The 18707-nt window shown below is 35.0% G+C and overlaps 2 protein-coding genes across 2 annotated transcripts; one reads left to right on the forward strand and one right to left on the reverse strand.

The window, feature by feature from the left end:
* Positions 1 to 2670: 2670 nt before the first annotated feature.
* LOC110765815 (AWPM-19-like family protein) lies at positions 2671 to 3930 on the forward strand. Its single transcript, XM_021969052.2, has 3 exons — positions 2671 to 2932; positions 3173 to 3350; positions 3449 to 3930. The coding sequence occupies exons 1-3, from the start codon at positions 2803 to 2805 to the stop codon at positions 3681 to 3683; spliced, it is 543 nt and encodes a 180-aa protein (XP_021824744.1). The 5' UTR covers positions 2671 to 2802; the 3' UTR covers positions 3684 to 3930.
* A 279-nt stretch (positions 3931 to 4209) lies between these two features.
* LOC110765823 (Surfeit locus protein 6) lies at positions 4210 to 6491 on the reverse strand. The gene is made up of 2 exons (XM_021969066.2): positions 6338 to 6491; positions 4210 to 5464 (listed from the first exon to the last, which is right to left on the reverse strand). The coding sequence occupies exon 2, from the start codon at positions 5455 to 5457 to the stop codon at positions 4411 to 4413; it is 1047 nt and encodes a 348-aa protein (XP_021824758.1). The 5' UTR covers positions 5458 to 5464; positions 6338 to 6491; the 3' UTR covers positions 4210 to 4410.
* Between the last annotated feature and the right edge of the window lie 12216 nt (positions 6492 to 18707).

An 18707-nucleotide genomic window follows, 5' to 3' on the forward strand; every position in this document is an offset into this window, starting at 1 on the left:
AACCTTATCTGGCAAGAAAATATTTACCTATGTTCTCCTGCTGGACAACTGCTAGCACGTTATAATACTAGACTATGAATAAGTACCAAACATTCATAAATGATTCTAATTAAAATAATAATGTAGATAGACAGTCTAATAACATAATATGTCAAATTAAAGTAATACAAAATTTCTAATTTAGGGTTACCACATATGTCATGTTATTCTTTTTTTTTTTGGTAATTACCATGAGGTGTTCGGGCTAGCTTGCATGCACCTCGACTAATCCCCACTCGCGGAACTGAGTCTACCTCTAGCCACCAGGTAATGGAAAATGTCAAAAGTATTTAACCCATCATTGTTTCCAACCTTAGAATTGAAAAACGTTACAAGTGGGATGGACTAAAGGACAAAGGTTGGTCCCATTTGGTTTGCAGAAAAGAATTGATGGGAAATAATTTCTCATATCTTTCCTAAGGGATGGAAAATGGAAGATTCCTTTTCCATGTTTGGTAATGCTGGGAAAGTAACCAGGAAATACCATTTTATTTTCTTTCACATGTTTGATTTGCATGGGAATGTAAAACAAAGTTTGTTTAATTTTCCAATTATACTATATAAAATCAAATAAAAAAGAAGGCAACTATATTGTAATTTTAAATTGTTAATGGGGTAAAAATACTCATGAAAAATGTGCATTTAATATTGGTTCATTTTCCCAAACTTTCCCATGAGGAGGGAAAACAAAACCTAAGGGGGTAAAAGGGCTTCACTTTCCCCCCTACTTTCTCATGTATTAGGCAACCATTTCTCATGCTTGAACTTACCAAACATAGGAAAATAATTGATTTCTCATCCCCAAACCTCGTTTCCCATAAACTAAACGGGGTAAGGGTATTGGGTTAGGGGATGGGCCTTGAGGGTGGAAGGAAGGCACGGGTTGTTGGGTTTTAGGCTTAAGTTCTGGGTTATACTAGTCTTCTGTCGATCACGATATATCTAATATCTTGAGTGTTTTTTTTTTTGTTGCTGTGGTAATATGTTGAGTCTAGAGAGTGGTTTTAGAAACTTTCTGGATTCTGCTACTTATATTTGGGAGTCTTATGGATGCGGGCTACATGGCTTAGTTCCGTGTTACTGTATTTAGGAATGTTGAATATTAATCTCAGATTTTGTGGAATTATTGGCCCATTTTCGACTTATATGGATTCCATTCCTTTGTTAAGTCTAAAAGTGGGATGGAGATTGATCACACATGTAGTTTACGCTTACTAACAGAATGAAAAACAAAGTGACTGATATCATACGAAAATGATGCAAAATTTTGAATAGATATTTGTACAGCTCATGATTAAAATAATTCCAGACCTCGGTTTTGTAATAACAACAAAAAGAACTAGACATAAATTTGGTCCTAGCCAAATTATTGGCATCAACAACTATAGAGATGGCAACCGGCCGGTTGGGGACCGCGTATGACAATATCATCATTGTCTATGCTTCCCATCCCTGGGCTCGTCTCCATCTCTATCTTCAGTAAGAATTTTGAGGGAATACTTGTCCATGTCCCCATCGGGGGATATCTCACAAATTAGCCTCGAATCCTTGAATTTAAATAATAATAAAAATATTTATCCTATGTTATAACACTTAAATTTCACTAAAAATATCATTCAACTCAAGTACACTCAATTAAACTATAAAATTTAACTCAACTACTAAAAATCATCTCAATTCAATTTGAGACAACTAAATAGATATTATATTATTATAACGATACATAGTTATATTATATTCTATATTATTTTAAAGTAAATATTCACTTATCAGACCTGGTACGGGGACATAAATAACAATACCATCTTCGGCCATCCTCAATCGAATACTTTAAATTTCTGCCATCCATAACAAGCTATAGAACATCAGAGATAGTAGGAGGCTCCACATCAAATATATGCAGAGCAGGAGAAAGCTCATATAGCCATAGAGCATAACACAATTTTGCTCACTATAAACATGCTTGGTTGAAGAATTCCAAGACTCCTGAAACTTCATTTTGCAGCAATTCACAAGACTAAAGGGAATGAGCAAGGACAAAAAAGATTGGCTAAAAGAGTAGCAACACATACTTCCCAGCACTTGTATTTATATTACATTTTATTATGACGATTGTGTCCTTTTTAAAGTTTGGATAAAACAAGAATCAAACAAGGAAAGGATCATTCCAGAAAGAAACCCCTTTTGATTGCTACTGTATATTAATTGCCAGATATATCAAACTCTAACAAGATCATCAGAAACACATGAAGTTCATAGAGGCACCCCGCCGACATCAAAGATGCTTTAACTTTGGAACATTCTTCATCATCACCCTCCAATACATGGAGATTTTGATCTCCACCGTTGATGGGGTGGGCTCACTGGGGTGCTGGACCAGTCTAGGCAGTGCAGCTGAGCAGTATGCTAGACATTTCTCTGGTGTATAGATAATGCACCGTTTGTTTAAAGTTTGAAACTTGGAGGGGCCAAGAGACAGAGAGAGGGTTTCTTGGGAAGAAGAGTGACCGAATCTTGACAAGTGTCCTACCACCTGTAACCAATAATCCGCATGCATATCCGATTGCTTTACACGTATCTCATTTCTAACACCATTACGTCGGTTGCCTCTTCTATATAGAGCCTCAGCTTGCAACCTCCTTGCTCTTACCAAAGGCCTTCAACAAAAAACAAAGTGATCAGCAGAAAGTTTGTGCTTGAAAGAAACAGAGCTTGCTTGGTGTTAGTTTTGTTGCTTTTATCTGTGAGATTTTGAAAGGAGATATGGCTCAGACAGTGGGAAGGACCGTGGCAGCTCCATTGCTGTTTCTCAACTTGATCATGTATTTGATTGTAGTTGGTTTTGCTAGCTGGTGTCTTAACAAGTTTATCAACGGCCAGACCAACCACCCTAGTAAGTTGATTATATTACCTCTCTCTTTTCTTTGTGGGTTTTCTTGTTTAATTATGGGTTTGTTCAGAATCACTTGTGTGGAGAAACAACTTCCACGTGCTTATTCATATAATAACTTTAAGCGATTCAGTGTGATTTTCAATAAAATTACTTAAAATGATTATATAGAGAAGATTCTACATAGAAGGGATGTAATTTTTCTTGGTTTTTGATATCACAGAGTGTAAAAATTTTGGGCAGGTTTTGGAGGAAATGGAGCAACAATGTTCTTTCTGATATTCGCCATATTGGCTGGGGTGATGGGCATAGCATCAAAGTTGGCTGGAGCAAACCATCTCAGAGCTTGGAGGAGTGACAGCCTAGCTGCAGCAGGATCATCATCACTTGTGGCATGGGCTCTCACTGCACTAGCCTTTGGGTAAACAAATCTAAGAATCTGATCAATTCACATAAATAGTTACAACACACAATTAGATTAACCAATTGACTAATTGAGATAATTGTGTGTGTTCACAGGTTGGCATGCAAGCAAATAAGCATTGGAGGTCACAGAGGATGGAGGCTGAAGATCCTGGAGGCTTTCATAATAATCTTGGCATTCACTCAGCTTTTGTACGTCCTGTTAATTCATGCCGGTGTCTGCAGCAAAAAGTATGGCCCGGGTTACCGCGACAACGACTACCCGGCTACCGGTGCGGATCCAATTCACAAGGGCACAGCTGGAGCAGTCCCTGGCACTAGGGTTGTTTGAGGATCTCATATAGTAGTGTGACTTCCACATTTAGATGGAAGGAAATGTCTCTTTTGTTTTCCTCTCCTTTTGTGGGAGTCATAATTTTTAGTTTGTGGGTATTGTGGTTGTAGATAGATGTAATCAGTGACCAAGTGGTGTGTTGTGCATGTTTGTACCACATATGTGGGAACTAGCTTGTTTTCAGCATTATGTGTGGCATCATGTGTATAAATATATGGTTTTTAATTACAGCTTGGTTAACATACTCCTTGATTTAAATAATATTAGTTTGTATTGCTATTTTTATATGGTATCAATCTCTCAAGTAGCCTGATACCAATCAGGAGAACAGCTCTGCATCATTTTGAATTCTGTATTTTCCTTCAATATTCAGATTGATTACAATTGGAATGCCTCTAATTTTGTTGTAAGATTATCAGCATTATCGTCAAGGAAAGATTTCACTGAGCCTAGAAACAGAGCAATCATTAAGCTCAAAATCCTGATTGTGGTAAATTCAGATTAATCCTTTATAGCAGCAAAGGGCAAGAAATTGCTTGAATCACATTCATCGGCTAAATATCAGCTCCTAAGCATTAAATAGTTATAAAGTACAAAAAGGCAAACTGAAGGAAATCAAAATTTAAGGAGAAGGGCAGGGCTGTGCTCTATAAGAACAAAAAAAAACCCTCAAATTAACCTCCCCTGAGCTGATTGGACTTAAATTCTTGTGAGAACTTAATGCTTAACCTTGCGTGATAAAACCTTCTTTGCGACCTTCAAAACCTGGCCGCATGAGTTTTTTCTCTCTTTTCGCAATCTTCCGCATTTTCTTCTCTTGCTTCTTCTGTGATATGTTATCTGATCTCTTCTTCTGTTTGTCTGCTTTCATCTTCTCTGTGGTTTCAACCCTTCCCTTCCACTTCTCAGCATTCTTCTGGTGCTTCTTCTTCTCCTTGTGAAGGCTTTGTTTCAACAACTTTGGATCATCATGAACCTTGATCCCAGCAGCTCTACTTGTTGCTGCTTTCCAAGAATGCTTCTTTGCGATTATCTCACCTTTCTCGGGATCTTTCTTGGCTTCTTCCAACTGTTTTGCCCTCTCAAGCTCCTGCAACTTTGACAATTTTCTCTTCTTATTCTTCTTCCCCAGCTCATCTTCATTCCCAAGTTTGACATGACTGAATGTGAGCTCCTTCGAAGCCTCTGCAGCATCTTTCATCACTGAATCGTCACTAGTCGATTTCTTTCCATCAGATGCAGTTTCTCTCTTCCGTTTCTTCGGGTCAGCTCCTTTCTTCTCATATCTCTCATGTCTCTCGATCCTCTTCCTTGCTCTCTCTGAACCTTCACAGTGCCGACCAGCCCGAAACTCCTCAATCTTACGACGAAGACGATGCTGGAGTTCTTCATAAGTCACTGACCGGTCATCATCTTCTAGACCAGCCACCACAGGTTTAACCTCTATTTCATCACTGTCACTCTCATCGCTTGACTTCTTTTCCAAACTTTGTTTTAGCAAATCAAGGGTTGTCGTAGAAGACTTCTCTGGATCCAATCGTTGTCTTCGAGCCTTCTTAATGTTTTCCTTTGATTCCTTCTTTGCTGAAGCTTTGGCAGACTTGCTGAGACCCTGAAACCACGGCTTCTCATCATCATCAATGGGTAGATAGAACCTGGCAGGGATGAGCTCAACTAACTTGTCGAAGAACTGAGAATTCTGATGGATGATAGACTTCAGATCGAGAACTGGTTTGGAATGGATGGCATGACTTGCCCTCTTCTTCTTCATCTTCAAACTGATTAAAATTGAGGTAAATTCCAAGTGTCAGATAACATAAAAAAACAACGCACCACTGTTCAACTGAAAGAATCAAACCAAACCACCACAAAGAATTAATTCTAAAGGATTTCTCTCACACACACACGCACAAGAATGCCACCTCTTATTTAATCTCATGCGGATGCAGTTGTTAGACAAATCAAAAAAGCCTATTCCATTGTTGGTTTATACAACCCATTACTTAAAAACTTCTCATTTACCATGATTAAGAGCAAGAAATAGCTAAACAATGAGAAAGGACAAAGCTCTGTTGCACAATCTCATCCAATTTCAGCAGCTCAAAAACATTTACAGTCCATGACTCGAAATTGTAGACAAAATTGTTAGAAACCCTCGGCATAAATAACCCCTCTCGTCAACAACACCCATGTTTGAGGGAGAAGATACCAATAAATAATCAAATAAATAAAAGTCCTACACCCATGATTGAGGAAGAAGATACCATTAAATAACAAAATATATAAAAAAACTTCTAGTTAATGGACAACTCCACTTGAATGGGGGTGTTAACTTTAAAAACTGTTAATTTTATTACAAAACTCAATGATTAAAGCTTACAAGATTCACGAAAATTTCAACAACAAAAAAAGGGGGAAATCTGGAGGCATGTAAGTTTCAATATATGGTGGTTCATATTAACATCCCGAAGCTTTAATTAAAGCTGAAGTATAAAAATTCAACATAAGCATTCTTACAGACACCGATATTTTCAGTTCTTAGGAACCCAGAAAATAATAACATTCTTACAAATAAAAGACGAAACAATAGGCAAAAAAGAACAATTAAATTAATCACGAACTCAAGAAATTATAGAAAGTTAAATACTTACGGAGGAAGATGATGCTGATAAGACACAAAAGTGAGCGGGTTTTCGTGAGGGATTGAGGTTGAAGACAGAGACTTCGATATAGGGAGTGTGATTCTATGGAGGTATGAAGCTGAAACCCTAAAAAGAAGAGTACGACGACGTTTTAATAACAAGATGGGACTGTCCAATTAAGCTTGGGCTGGATAATATTTATTTCTCACAGCGATGGGCTTTAGCATGCTTGGGCTACATTTTCATGAGAAACAAACAGAAAATGAAGCAGAAACAGTAGCTGCTGAAACGAGACTCTGAGAACGATTAGGGCTTTGGACTTGTGTATATAGAGGCCCGCGTTGGGTTTTTAGCCAGGTTACAATTCATCCAAATTCTTTGATCAAAATACCGAATAAGTCCTGGGCCTTTTAAAAGAGTCTGACCTCGCTTAGTACTGGGCCTTGGCTTTGTCCTTGCTCTGTAGTCTCTAGAATGGGGGCCCAGCATTCTTTTTATTTTTGGTTTGGCAGAGGCCTATTCTAATTTTAACCAGGATAAGCAGTAAAACCAAACAAATTATTACTGATGCTTCACTATTAATTCGACAACTTTATAAGCCAGGTCTTTTTTTGTCAGATGAGGGAAGTGAGCCCCACCATTTGCATCCAAGTTCGAGTTCACCTTCCCATAAAGTAGATTAATTTAATGTAAATTAGACAATCGCTTGTATTTAAAAAAAATAATTGGAAGAAACATAAATGAGGAGAATGCAGGATAATCACTTGACTTCAAGCGGTTATCTTTCTTGAAGAAAAAAAAAATTATGTTTAACATACTATTTATTGAAGACGCACAGATTTTTGTGAAGAAAGCGGCAGAATTAGCTTCCATTTCCTCGTGTGGTCAACAACACATATTTATTACTTGAGGACCAATAAAATAGATTTTTCAATATTTTCCCAATTTGGAGTTATGGGGGCATGGCCACTTCCAGCCGAAGTGTGGCTCCATCCCAGGTGAAGACTGTAAAAGCTATCAGCTGTATTTGCCGAAAGCTTGAGTTGATGAGAGTATTGAAAGAAACTACATTAGACATTTTCATCCTCCAATGAATTTGCATTATAATTTTGCATGTTATGCATATCATAACATAAGATAAACTTAAATGTGAAATTTCTCAAGAGAAATAGAGAGGAAGGTATATGACGGACTTCACATACATTTTTCTCTAGAGGGAGCAAAGAAAATAAACATTTCAGGAAAGCTTTTCCAGCATGCGTATGTTTTTTCAAAACATTCTATTATCTCAAAAACAGATGGACCCTTGAAGGCATTAACATTCTCAAGTCAAGAATCTAACTGGACTCCTTGAAGGCATTAACATTCTCACTGGATTCCTTTCATAATCAAACTGATACTGATATGAAAGGAATCCAGTGAGATTACAAAACTATAAGACATGATTTCCACTTCATTGTAGTATTTTAACCATGCTAGAACTATAAGAAGAAATTATGCTTGAAGTACTTTAAAGGTTGTGGCCACGACAAAGTGGGCTTCCACAGAGACACTGGAAAGCCTTCACAGGATGATCATGGTCAACAAAGTCAATGCGAAATCTTATATGCTTGTATGAAGAAATGCTTCCATTAAATGCTCAGAAATCATACATGATAATAGTGATGATCTCCACTTCAACAGGGATCTCAACCAAGGTAGCATCAAAACATCTAGCCAATAAAATTCACAATTGATGTGTGAGGAGAAAAGTTTAGCACGAACGATAATTAAGGAGCAAAGAGTAAATTAACTCTATCTCATGAATCAAAATATTGAAAAACATAAACCTTTTAGGTCCTATATGACGTTGAAACAGCTTGAATAAGTAGTGCTAATATAGAAGAATTTTACATGCAGAAATTGAGCAAGGCATATCAACAACTGGTCACTAAGTGCATTGCCCATGAAGACTCCCCCAATAGTTTAATTATGGAATAATTACAGTTTAGTATATTGTGGTTACACCCTTAATTAAGACATGTTAGTCCCTACCTTCTCAATTTTCACGTCCCAAGACACAGCCGTTTGTGATGGTTGGAGGAAAATCATAACCAAACGAAGACAAATAGGGAAAACCTTTTGTTTATGAAAATGAGGGAAGAAGATAAGGAGGAAGAGAAGATGGGAGAGGGGAGGAAGAACATTGGCTTCCTCCCCTCTCAAAGTGAAAACGACTCTAGGAGTGTTTTTTGGGAGAGAGGGGTCTCTAGAAAAGTAGAAAAGTAGTTTAAGGGGTTCATTCTCAATATGATTATAGTTTACGGGAGAAACAATAGTATTTTTTTTGTGGAGAAATTTTGGAATTGCATTCATAATTCAGCCAAAAAAGCCAATAGTCATAAAGGGCCAATACAAACTAGCCACAAATGAATATTACAATAATAGAAAAATCTAATTAAGACAATCTAGAGCGCCTCCACTAACGATCATGCAGGACTGGAGAAACTTGGCATAAGCATCTCAACGAAGATTACAAACTCAACAATAAAAAAGAGATATAGCTTGAAAAAACCAAGCCAGAACAATACAAATAAAACTCTATAAAAAAAAAGAGGTGGAAAGCTCTCACAAAAGGATAGGTAAAAGCTTTCATAAAGGAGAGGTAAAAACTACACATAAAGCTCAAAGAGTCTCTGCGACTTATTTTAAAAATAAAGAAACTGCAAAAAGGATGATGGTGGAGATTTGATGCCCACCTGTGATGGGTGGAGGAAAAGTAGAACCAAACCAAGACAAACATGGGAAACCTTGTGTCACTAAAAATGGGGGAAGAGAGAAGCGAGGAAGAATATTGGCATCCTCTTCCCTCAAAGTGAAAACGGCGCTAAGAGTGTTTTTCAAGGGAAAGAGGGCTAGAAACAGTTTATTCTTAAAATAATATTCTTTGTTATGTATATAGTGTATTTTGTGATTTATTATTATATTGGATACACTTCAACAAAAGGAAATGTGGCAATAGAAAGCCTCAAGTTGGAATAACATATATGATGAGAGACACTCCTATTAATAGCAGTAGGAAAATTTGATTCCTTTGTATTTGGGTTGCAAATATAAGTGAGACTGTGCTACAATTCCGCACCGGCATTGTGTTACAAACGTAGAACCGCGGTAATATTAGGCGCAAAGGGTTTTGGAAACGAAGTGGTTTCTTTATGTTTATGCGGAGACTGGAGAACCGCAGTAATATTAGGCGCAAAGGGTTTCTTTCTTTTATGTAATTAAGGCACCTAAAATCTCTTTAATTTCCACAAAAATAAAACAATGCTAGGAAGAATTGGGGTTTACTGTTTCAAAAGCAAGCAAAATGATCAAGTCCATTGCTTCCCATATATTCTTAAAAAGTGATGAAAACGAAATGTGCCAAGCCATTGGACTTTTGAATTGACGAAAGCTTTTGGTTGGAACACTGAGGCAGTATGCACAGTAACATATTCCCATTAATTTCTTTGAGAGCCTTCTTTTTCTCACACCCTTTTAAAAAAAATGAAACTAGAGCGAGGACTAAATATGATCTTTAAATAGGGGATGTATGACATATACATCACTAATTCGTATTAGCATATGATATTTTCTATTTTCATGTTACCCTCGTATAATTATTGTATTTGAACATACGTAATATCTAGTGGCAAGCATGATGATGTGGCATTATAACTTCATTCAAATTATAACAAGTACATATGTGTCTAGATTATCGTTTTGAGTGAGCTCGTACTTACCATATGACGTGGTATTACAAACACAAAGAATATGCACAAATGCATTTCTAAGTCTTCATCTCTCATTACTCGACAATATTTACAACCCTAAAAGTCACGTCATCATTTGTACTACTCGGAAATATAAGAATATGATTCTAATGCTTTTATTGTAATAGAATGATGGAAATGTATTTTTATGTGCAGCATGTCTAACTTTCGTTATTCAACTCTAATATTGACACTCTGAAATAGTATATTCATGGATAATGAACTACAAGTGATGAAATACACAATATGGATGACAGCTTGAGAACAATTATATGCATACAAGACTTATCCTATTTGGGAAAGGAACAACAAAACACAGAGAAACCAGAGGGCGCTTGATATTGCATTATCAAGTAAATAATGGTGACGAGATGATGGCAATGTGTGCCTACCCAAGCGTGCGGGGGCGAAGTGAGGTAAAGACAAACCAAAGGTCTGACTGGTTGACCAAAACTAGAGCATAATTGGTGTTTTGATTTTCAAAAGGTCAAAAGGTTTGCTTGGGAAAGGTATATGTAGGGGGTGGTCAAAGTAGAAGCTAGCTTGAACTTGAACCCAGCTGCACCCAAATTGGGTTTAGTGCTTAATGAGAGATTTGGATAAAGAAAGAGGAATTAATTAATCTAATCTTGATGAGTCAAATATTAATACTTTTGTTGATATCATTTATTGGGTTGAAAGTAAATCCGACATGAACTAGAGTAGTCGGCAATGAAGTTGATAGTTTTGTGATTGATCTACGACAACAAGTTTGGTTAGCCTTTTTTCTTCATAAAGTTTTTGATGTCGATGCATTGAGATAAGGGTTGGCTCCAAAGAGAGAGAAGTAAAACATCTAATGATGCTATATATTTTTTATTTTATAGAATAATCATTGATTATTTATGTAGGAAAAAATACAAAACAACCATAACACATCTTCTTTAGTGACCAAACGCTGAAATGATATTTTACCTTAATAAAAAGCTAGTAAACGTAGTTTGGGATTAATTCGACAGCAACATTATAAACTGATTTTATGTATAAAAAAATTTAGTTACACAAATTCCCAAAAATTTATACTTGAAATCATGAACAATTATGCAATTACAACCACTTCCGATCCGTATATATTTCTGGAATAAGAGTCTTCATATTGCGTTTTTCACGTAGATATTGTGCTTGAATGTAAGCAATGATAAAGTTTAGGAGTTAAGCATTTTATAGTTCTTTATTTAAGGGTGTATATATACAGAGAGAGAGAATAAGGTTTATATTTGTGTATGCCGTCCATGAATTTGTTTAAGTGCCTTATTTTCGTTTAATTTTTCACCTATTTTGATCACATGACGAACTTTTGAGAGTAAAAGGTGTATTTCTATGTTGTACTTAAACTCATTTAATTCCCGACGACATAGTTCGGTTTTTTACTAGTTACATTTCCTATCAATAAAATCCTATTGTTATTCTCTCTCAAAAAAAAAAAAAAAGATCAAAATAGATAGAAATTAAACAAAAGTAATAGCAAGGATGAAAGTCACACATTTGAAAGAAAAAAAATATTCATGGACAATAGACTAAAGTGAGAATCGAGTAATCATTTTTGTACTATTGTTACAATTAACTCTAAATTTTACTTAGTACAATATCAAATATTAATAAATCGAGTATAAAAGAGAATATGGCATACTGTATTTATGTGTAGAGAATCTAAATCAAACCTACCAACTAGTTTAAGTCTAGCGCTATTTGTCTTTAATTGCTTGGAGGAAGTCTCATGTTTGACTCACATAGTTAACGAGGACGATAGTTAGAGATACTTAATTGGGGTGTAGCTTTGTTATGGGTGATTTATTGGTCCTTATAAAGATATCTTGTAAATATATTTCAATCGTTTGAAAAAAAAGAAGAAAAGAAGCTAATTAGTTAGTTTCTGTAGTAGGGATAGCCATAATCCAATATAAGTTGAATTACCATAATTAATAATACTTTCCCATTATTAACTGTGAGGTGTTGAACCAAGTAAAACCTTGGATTCTGTTTAATGTGTGGTCTTATGAGTTTGTTGCCTACCTTGATTAAAAGTCAAAGAATTTAGCCCCCCACCCAACCTTTTTTTGTTTTGTTTTTTTTTTGGTGTGTTTTGGGTAATGAGAACTTCATTTGTCAAGAAAAAAAACACTTACAAAAATTATGGAAAAATTCTAAATTTATGGCAAACAATCGAAAATTAGGGAAAGTTTCTATTTGAAAATTATTTCCCATAAACAAACACAATATGGACACAATCAATTAACAAATAAATGATGGCTGATGAATAATTAAAATGCATGGGGAAATGAAAAAAATTCAGTAAGTTGTTTTTTATTAGAAGGATTTACAAATGAATTGTATTTTACTTTTATCCATGAGAGAATGACGATTAAGAAGAGAAAATACCACAAAATGAAGAAGAGATAGATTAAGGGAGCTTATTTTCCCACTATTCTTTTCTCCACTTACACTCCTCTCTTTCCTGTTCTACCCTTACTCTACATTAAAGTTTTGATAGCTTAAATTAAGAAAAATTAACAGAAAAAATAAATAAATAAAAAATCGCAGCGTCTTCTTCTCCTTCATTGTGTCTTTCCCACTTCTCCTACCCAAAGCTACTCTTAGAGCAATTCATAGAATAGAACAATCATTCTCCTACGGTCCTACACAAAGAAAATACTCTTTAATTATTGGTGAAAGGTTAGCTATGAATGAAGGCCAAACATTAAAGTCTAAGTTGTAGAGGATTTTAGACATGCTGGGCATCGGTGATTTGAGTGGGATGACATAATTTAGTAATCCTTCTAATTCTCAAGATAATATGCATGGTACGTTTAATTTCTTACTTAATATAGGGCAAGGGTGGAATGGCAAAATGAAGTAAAAATAAATTAATGTTCGGTAAGGATAGAATAGGAAAAAGAAAGAACAAAATTGATTAAAAAGTATTAAAAAGCAAAAGGTGTAAGTGGAGAAAAGAGAAATGGGAAAATCAACTCCCTAGATTAAACTCAAACCTTTTTTTTTATTGATAAACTCATACTTTTTGAAATAACATTGAACTAAGTTTATACTCAAAATATATTTTTAATATATACTAGCCCATTGCCACACGCTCACTCATGTGCCAATTAGGTTTTTTTATTTTTTTATTTATTTATAAAAATTTGTAGAATTAAGAAAAGATAAAATAGGTAGTTATGTTCTATAAAAATAGGACTCATTATCTGATTTTGTTTTTAATTTTAATTTTTAAATATGAAAATATAAATTGATAATATTATCCTTATTTAATTAATAATTTCAATTTTTAATGTTTACATTAACCAAGGACAATTTCTGGTATTTTGAATTTTTCACTCTACTTTTTTGCTTTATATAAATAGATTTGTATGACTCAAATAAATAATTAGGTGTGCATTAGTAACTGAATTATTGTAAGAAACACCGAAAGCTATAGTTTGGGGTCCCAAGGAATAAGCAGGAGGGCAGGAAATGTAATTGAGAATCAGTTTGACCCATGTTGCAAATGGTGTGTATAAACCTGATTTTTTTTTTTTGGGTCTTTAATTAGTTTATTGCATTGCTTTTTACCTGCCAAGATAGCAACGGTCAACCCCGTAGACTTCAAGTCAAATTTGCAAATCCAAATAGGTTATGTTCTGTGTACTACAGCTAATGATATCATGGACTAACCTTAATCAAGTTTACCTACCTTGACCATTAATATCTCAATTCAATTCTCAAGTGGCTCTTTGAAAGAAAACAATCGTCTGTGTCATTAGACCAAATAATCATCGATGGATTACGAAAATTTAAAAATGAAGAAAAAAATAGGAGCCAACAATATCGCTTTAACTTTTAAAATTGTAAGCACACACAGAGCAAAGTTGAGGTACTTAGATGTTTTTCATTTGAGTGCAGGGACAGTGATCAGATTTTCCAGGTGAGTGAAAGAGACGGCAATACTTTGATGATGTGAGGGAATGACTGCAGGTAAAATTGTGTGGTTAAAGCCTTTGACATTTATGCTTACTTTTACTTTTAACCGAATACTATTATTGTAGGAATTTTGCCCATTTATGACTTAGAAAAGTTACTTATTGATAGTCCACCCAGATTAGCATCATTTCATGCACAAATAGTTTTAACCCTTACAGAGCTTACCAAATAAAAAATGTCAAAGTAAAATGATTTGCACAAGTCTTCTGTCACACCCTCGATCAACAGTTCATAGAGAGAGATTAATTACACTTTTGCAAAAGCCGTCCAATGAGTGATTGCTCTCTAAAAGAGAACTACTTCATTATTTTGCCAAAGAGAAAGCAACATTTTATGAAAGGCCTCTTGTACACCAAAAAAACTTGTGTTATCTCATATTTTATATATCTTTTAATCTATTTTTCTCATCATGCGATGAGAGACGGGACGGTCTCAAGGTTAACACAACCTACCCAAGTAAGATTTTTTTTCCCCTATAGTTAGTATATAGGTTTAAAGTTTAGTCCAATCCAAAATCTAACCTCAACCCATTTTAAAATCTTGGATCCGTAAAGAGAAAGGTGAATGAAACATATCACCATAGCGCGCTGGGTTCTACGTATCAAGGCCAATAACTATACGTGTTCTCATGTCACTAGATATATATTGTTTACATATTTGACTCAAATCATATATACCAAACGTGAGGGTGCATATCAAGAATAAATTTGATATCGGGAAGTTAAACCTCGACTTACAGTTGATTTGAGTTGCACACCCGTTGAGAGTATAAATGTAATTGTCAAAGTGTATATATATACTTTACCAATGAAACTATATATGAAACCGGCTACATGCATCTTTTATAAACTTTCACTAAAAATATGCATCGTTCACTTATTATGAAGTAATGTTTCTTGATCGCTTAAACATATTCTTACAAATGCACTGACAAGAAAGGGGGAAAAAACTTTAACATAAATTTATGTTATCTAGCAAGGATTCCATATCTATGAATCTTGCTTTATTGTTATTGAGCAAATCTTGTATACGTACATACTTAGATACAATCGTATAACTAAGATCTTAATTAAGAGTTCTGTAATCATACTAATTTTTAAAGTAATTCTCATCAATGATAATTGGCTCCTAATTTCTTAGTGAAATTCCAACTCAACAAAAAAACATCAAGGGCCAAAATGAGTTTTACAACAGATCATCATGAACTGAGAGACTTAATTAATTTTAAAGATGGGATTAGACAGTAAATGTTTCTAGAAACTTGGTTAATTAAAATTCCCTTCCAACGAAGAAAAGACAAAGCAAAGATTAGTTAAAAAATTAGGGCTTTGAACCCCACATCATCCCCTAAATTTGATCCTAAATCTTTTTTGAAATGACACCCGGCCTTAAATAAAGAAAGAAAACAAAGCAAAGGGTTAATAGAATAAGGAACCCACATGAGCAGATCTTTCTAGCTTTAAGCACGTACATTCTTAGCTGTTAAACAAGTTCAATTGATCTCACTTTTCTTGATTATCCGTACTAAACACGGATTAGTGTTGTCTAGAAATAATTAATCAGGGAAAATCTGATGTGATATTGTGACTAAGAAACATATGAATATTTCATGCATTTTAAGGTTGGTGGTGGCTGAAATAAATAAATAATACTACTAAAAAAAAGGAGATTTTATGAGGGTGGTAAAGGCAAATGACACAGAGTAATCTCCTTCTGATTATGAGTAATTTTTTTCATGAGACCGTAGCAGTGTCACGTGATGACTTCAACTTCATTTTGTATCAAGAAAACAAATTATTTAACAATATTTTCTAGCCTCTAATATTTTTTTTCTAAATTTGTATTCATCATATAGAAATGAATATCATATCGTCCAAAATCTGATATAATTTGAGTGAATTTAATGCTATCATATCAACATATCACATTGTGTAACGAATATAGGAGAGTTATCAAGTGACTTTTTTGACATCTTGACAGTGTGTGTGAGAAAACTCCCTTTTCAATATCGTTTATTTAAAAAAAAAATTGAGTGATTTCAAACATTTCCCCACGAATATATAAACCTAATAAGTTTCCCCAAAATAATTCAAATTCGACCGAATTTGTCCCAAAATCTATCAAATTATATATGGACAGATCATCAATTTTTCACACCATGAGCCTCACCCAGAAAGCATTACAAATTTACAAGTTCACAACATAAAAAAATCCATGCCGTGTGGGTCCATAAAGCATCATCATACCAAAAATATGATAGAAAATAATAAAAGGCACCACGTGTCCTTCGGTGACGTTCCAAAACCATCAATGTCCTGAGAATTATAGTGCCCCAGTGCCCAAAATGGCATCACCAAATTATATTTAATTCATGCGCAATGGTGATTCCTTGGAACAATCTCCTTGAGAAGTAAGCAAATCCAACACCTGGAAAAAACCCATTGGTCTTATGGTAATTTTCAACTTAAAAAACTCCACCACCCACTAATTTTGTGATTAGAAAATGTTTTAGACTATGCTTAGTATGCTATGAAGCTACTAATTCTTCTTGTCCAAATGCATACGTGGCCTCAATCCAGAGGAACCCTATTTTATCTCTTGTCTCACTTTAGCATCAAAACAACTTAAGCTGATGGATTTAGATCCTTACTTGAATATGTCAACCAGTAGAATAGCATGTTTTCGGATTCCTAAAGTGCCCTTGTGTGAGCCCAACATTTTCATCTGCTTGATTGAATCATTGTAACCACAGGATTTGCTTTAATATTTGAGTGTTGATCATGTTGATGTTAAATCACATCTCAAAGGTGAGGGCACAAAGATGGTGCATAAAGATTTTTCTACTATGCAAACTCGCATTTAATGAGTAAGCGAGTTCATCATTCTCTAGAAAGATAAAGATTAATCACAATTCATTAGATTCTGTTCTCGTTAAATGAGCATTCGAATCAATAACGCACCAATAAAGCGATTAATTAAAGGCACAAAACTATTTCAGACAAATTATAAATGGAAAAAAGTGTGGCAGGGTGCTTTTCTCATTACAATTTTGATGTGATCAACTACTCTTGGTCTAGTGGTAGACGCCCCGTATTCGGAACCCCATCTCTAGTTGATATAAAGAAAAAAATAAAGTTAATAAGGTATAATCTAGTGGAAAGGGCCTTGATTTTCATACAAGTGGTCTTAGATTTCAATCCCATGACACCTTAATAGTGTATGTGGAGAAAACTCCCCTCTCCGACATCGCTTGTAAAAAAAAAAAAATGATGATGCTGATGGTATTTGTGATGTAGGACGAAATATGGTCACTTATGGCACTAGGAAAAGAAGGAAGGCGTATCGTTGGGATTTTCTAATTGATTGAAGAAGAATTGGAGTGAAGAAGAATTGGAGCGAAGAAGTGAAAAGGGACATAGCAGGAATTTGCAGATTTGTCATCCGAGCTTCGATTAGGACGCAAAATACCATTTCGGAAAGGGAACGACGCCACGAGTCAAACTCATAGCTTTGCTATGAAGTATGATGGATTTTGGCATTCTGAGGTCGTTTGGCCTTCCAAAACCGCATTCAAAGTTTCATAGTTAATTTTCGAAATAAATTCTGTTTTTCAGTTTTAATGTAATAACTCCCCTAGCAGCTCAAGGGTTGAGAGATGTGTATTTAGACAGATTTGGTGAACGTTTTTCAACACTTCAGATTTTAATACAATTAATCAAAGAGAGTTTCTCTTAATTTTCTGGTGGAATCCAGTTCCCTTGTTACTCAAGGTTTTCGTTTGAAACCTTTATTGCTTGTGCTGCGTCAAGTGGTATCAGAGCGGGTCTCTCCCGTCTCGGTATTATTGGCTTATCTTATCAGAGCAGGTTTTGCCTGACTCGAGGTGCCTCCAATGTCTCGTCCAGACGAAGAAGATAGGACCCGTGGAGACGGGGAACCAATCACTCTTAGAGAATTTGATGTTGCAGTTGTTCCATCCTTCATGGGGAGTGACTGCATCGAAGGCTTTCTTCAATGGGTTGCAGACATAGAGGAAATATTTGATTCAATAGCGATCCCAGAGGAGAAGATGGTGAAAATTGTTGCATCCAGTTTAGAAGACGATGTTGCTTCTTGGTGGGATCAGTTACGAAAATCTAGGAAGCAACAAGGTAAAAATCCTATCAGTTCTTGGCAATGGATGAAGAGACTTCTTGTGAAAAAATTCTTTCCTTATGAATATAATATATATTTATTAAGGAATGGTTACAAAATTGTTCAACCCAATATCATGGTGGGTCTAGAAAAGATGGAGGAAGTTCTCGAAAAGGAAGAAACTGTGATAGATGCTGTATTAATTGACGATCCAATCATCCATAAGATGAAGGAAGAGATTCAAGAAAAACAAGATATTGAGCCTATTGAAACTCCTGTTGTTGTTGAAACATATATTTCAAAAGATGAAGAACAACAATTGGATTCCTATGAAATTAAAGGCATGGATGAATCTGTATTTGGAGAAGAAAATAACTCATACAAGGAGTTTGATTCTCAACTAGCATATTCTAATCTTGTTTATGGAATCAATTATATGA

This window comes from Prunus avium, chromosome 1, assembly GCF_965620075.1.
Source record: "Prunus avium chromosome 1, drPruAviu1.hap1.1, whole genome shotgun sequence".
NCBI classification, from domain to species: Eukaryota; Viridiplantae; Streptophyta; class Magnoliopsida; order Rosales; family Rosaceae; genus Prunus; species Prunus avium.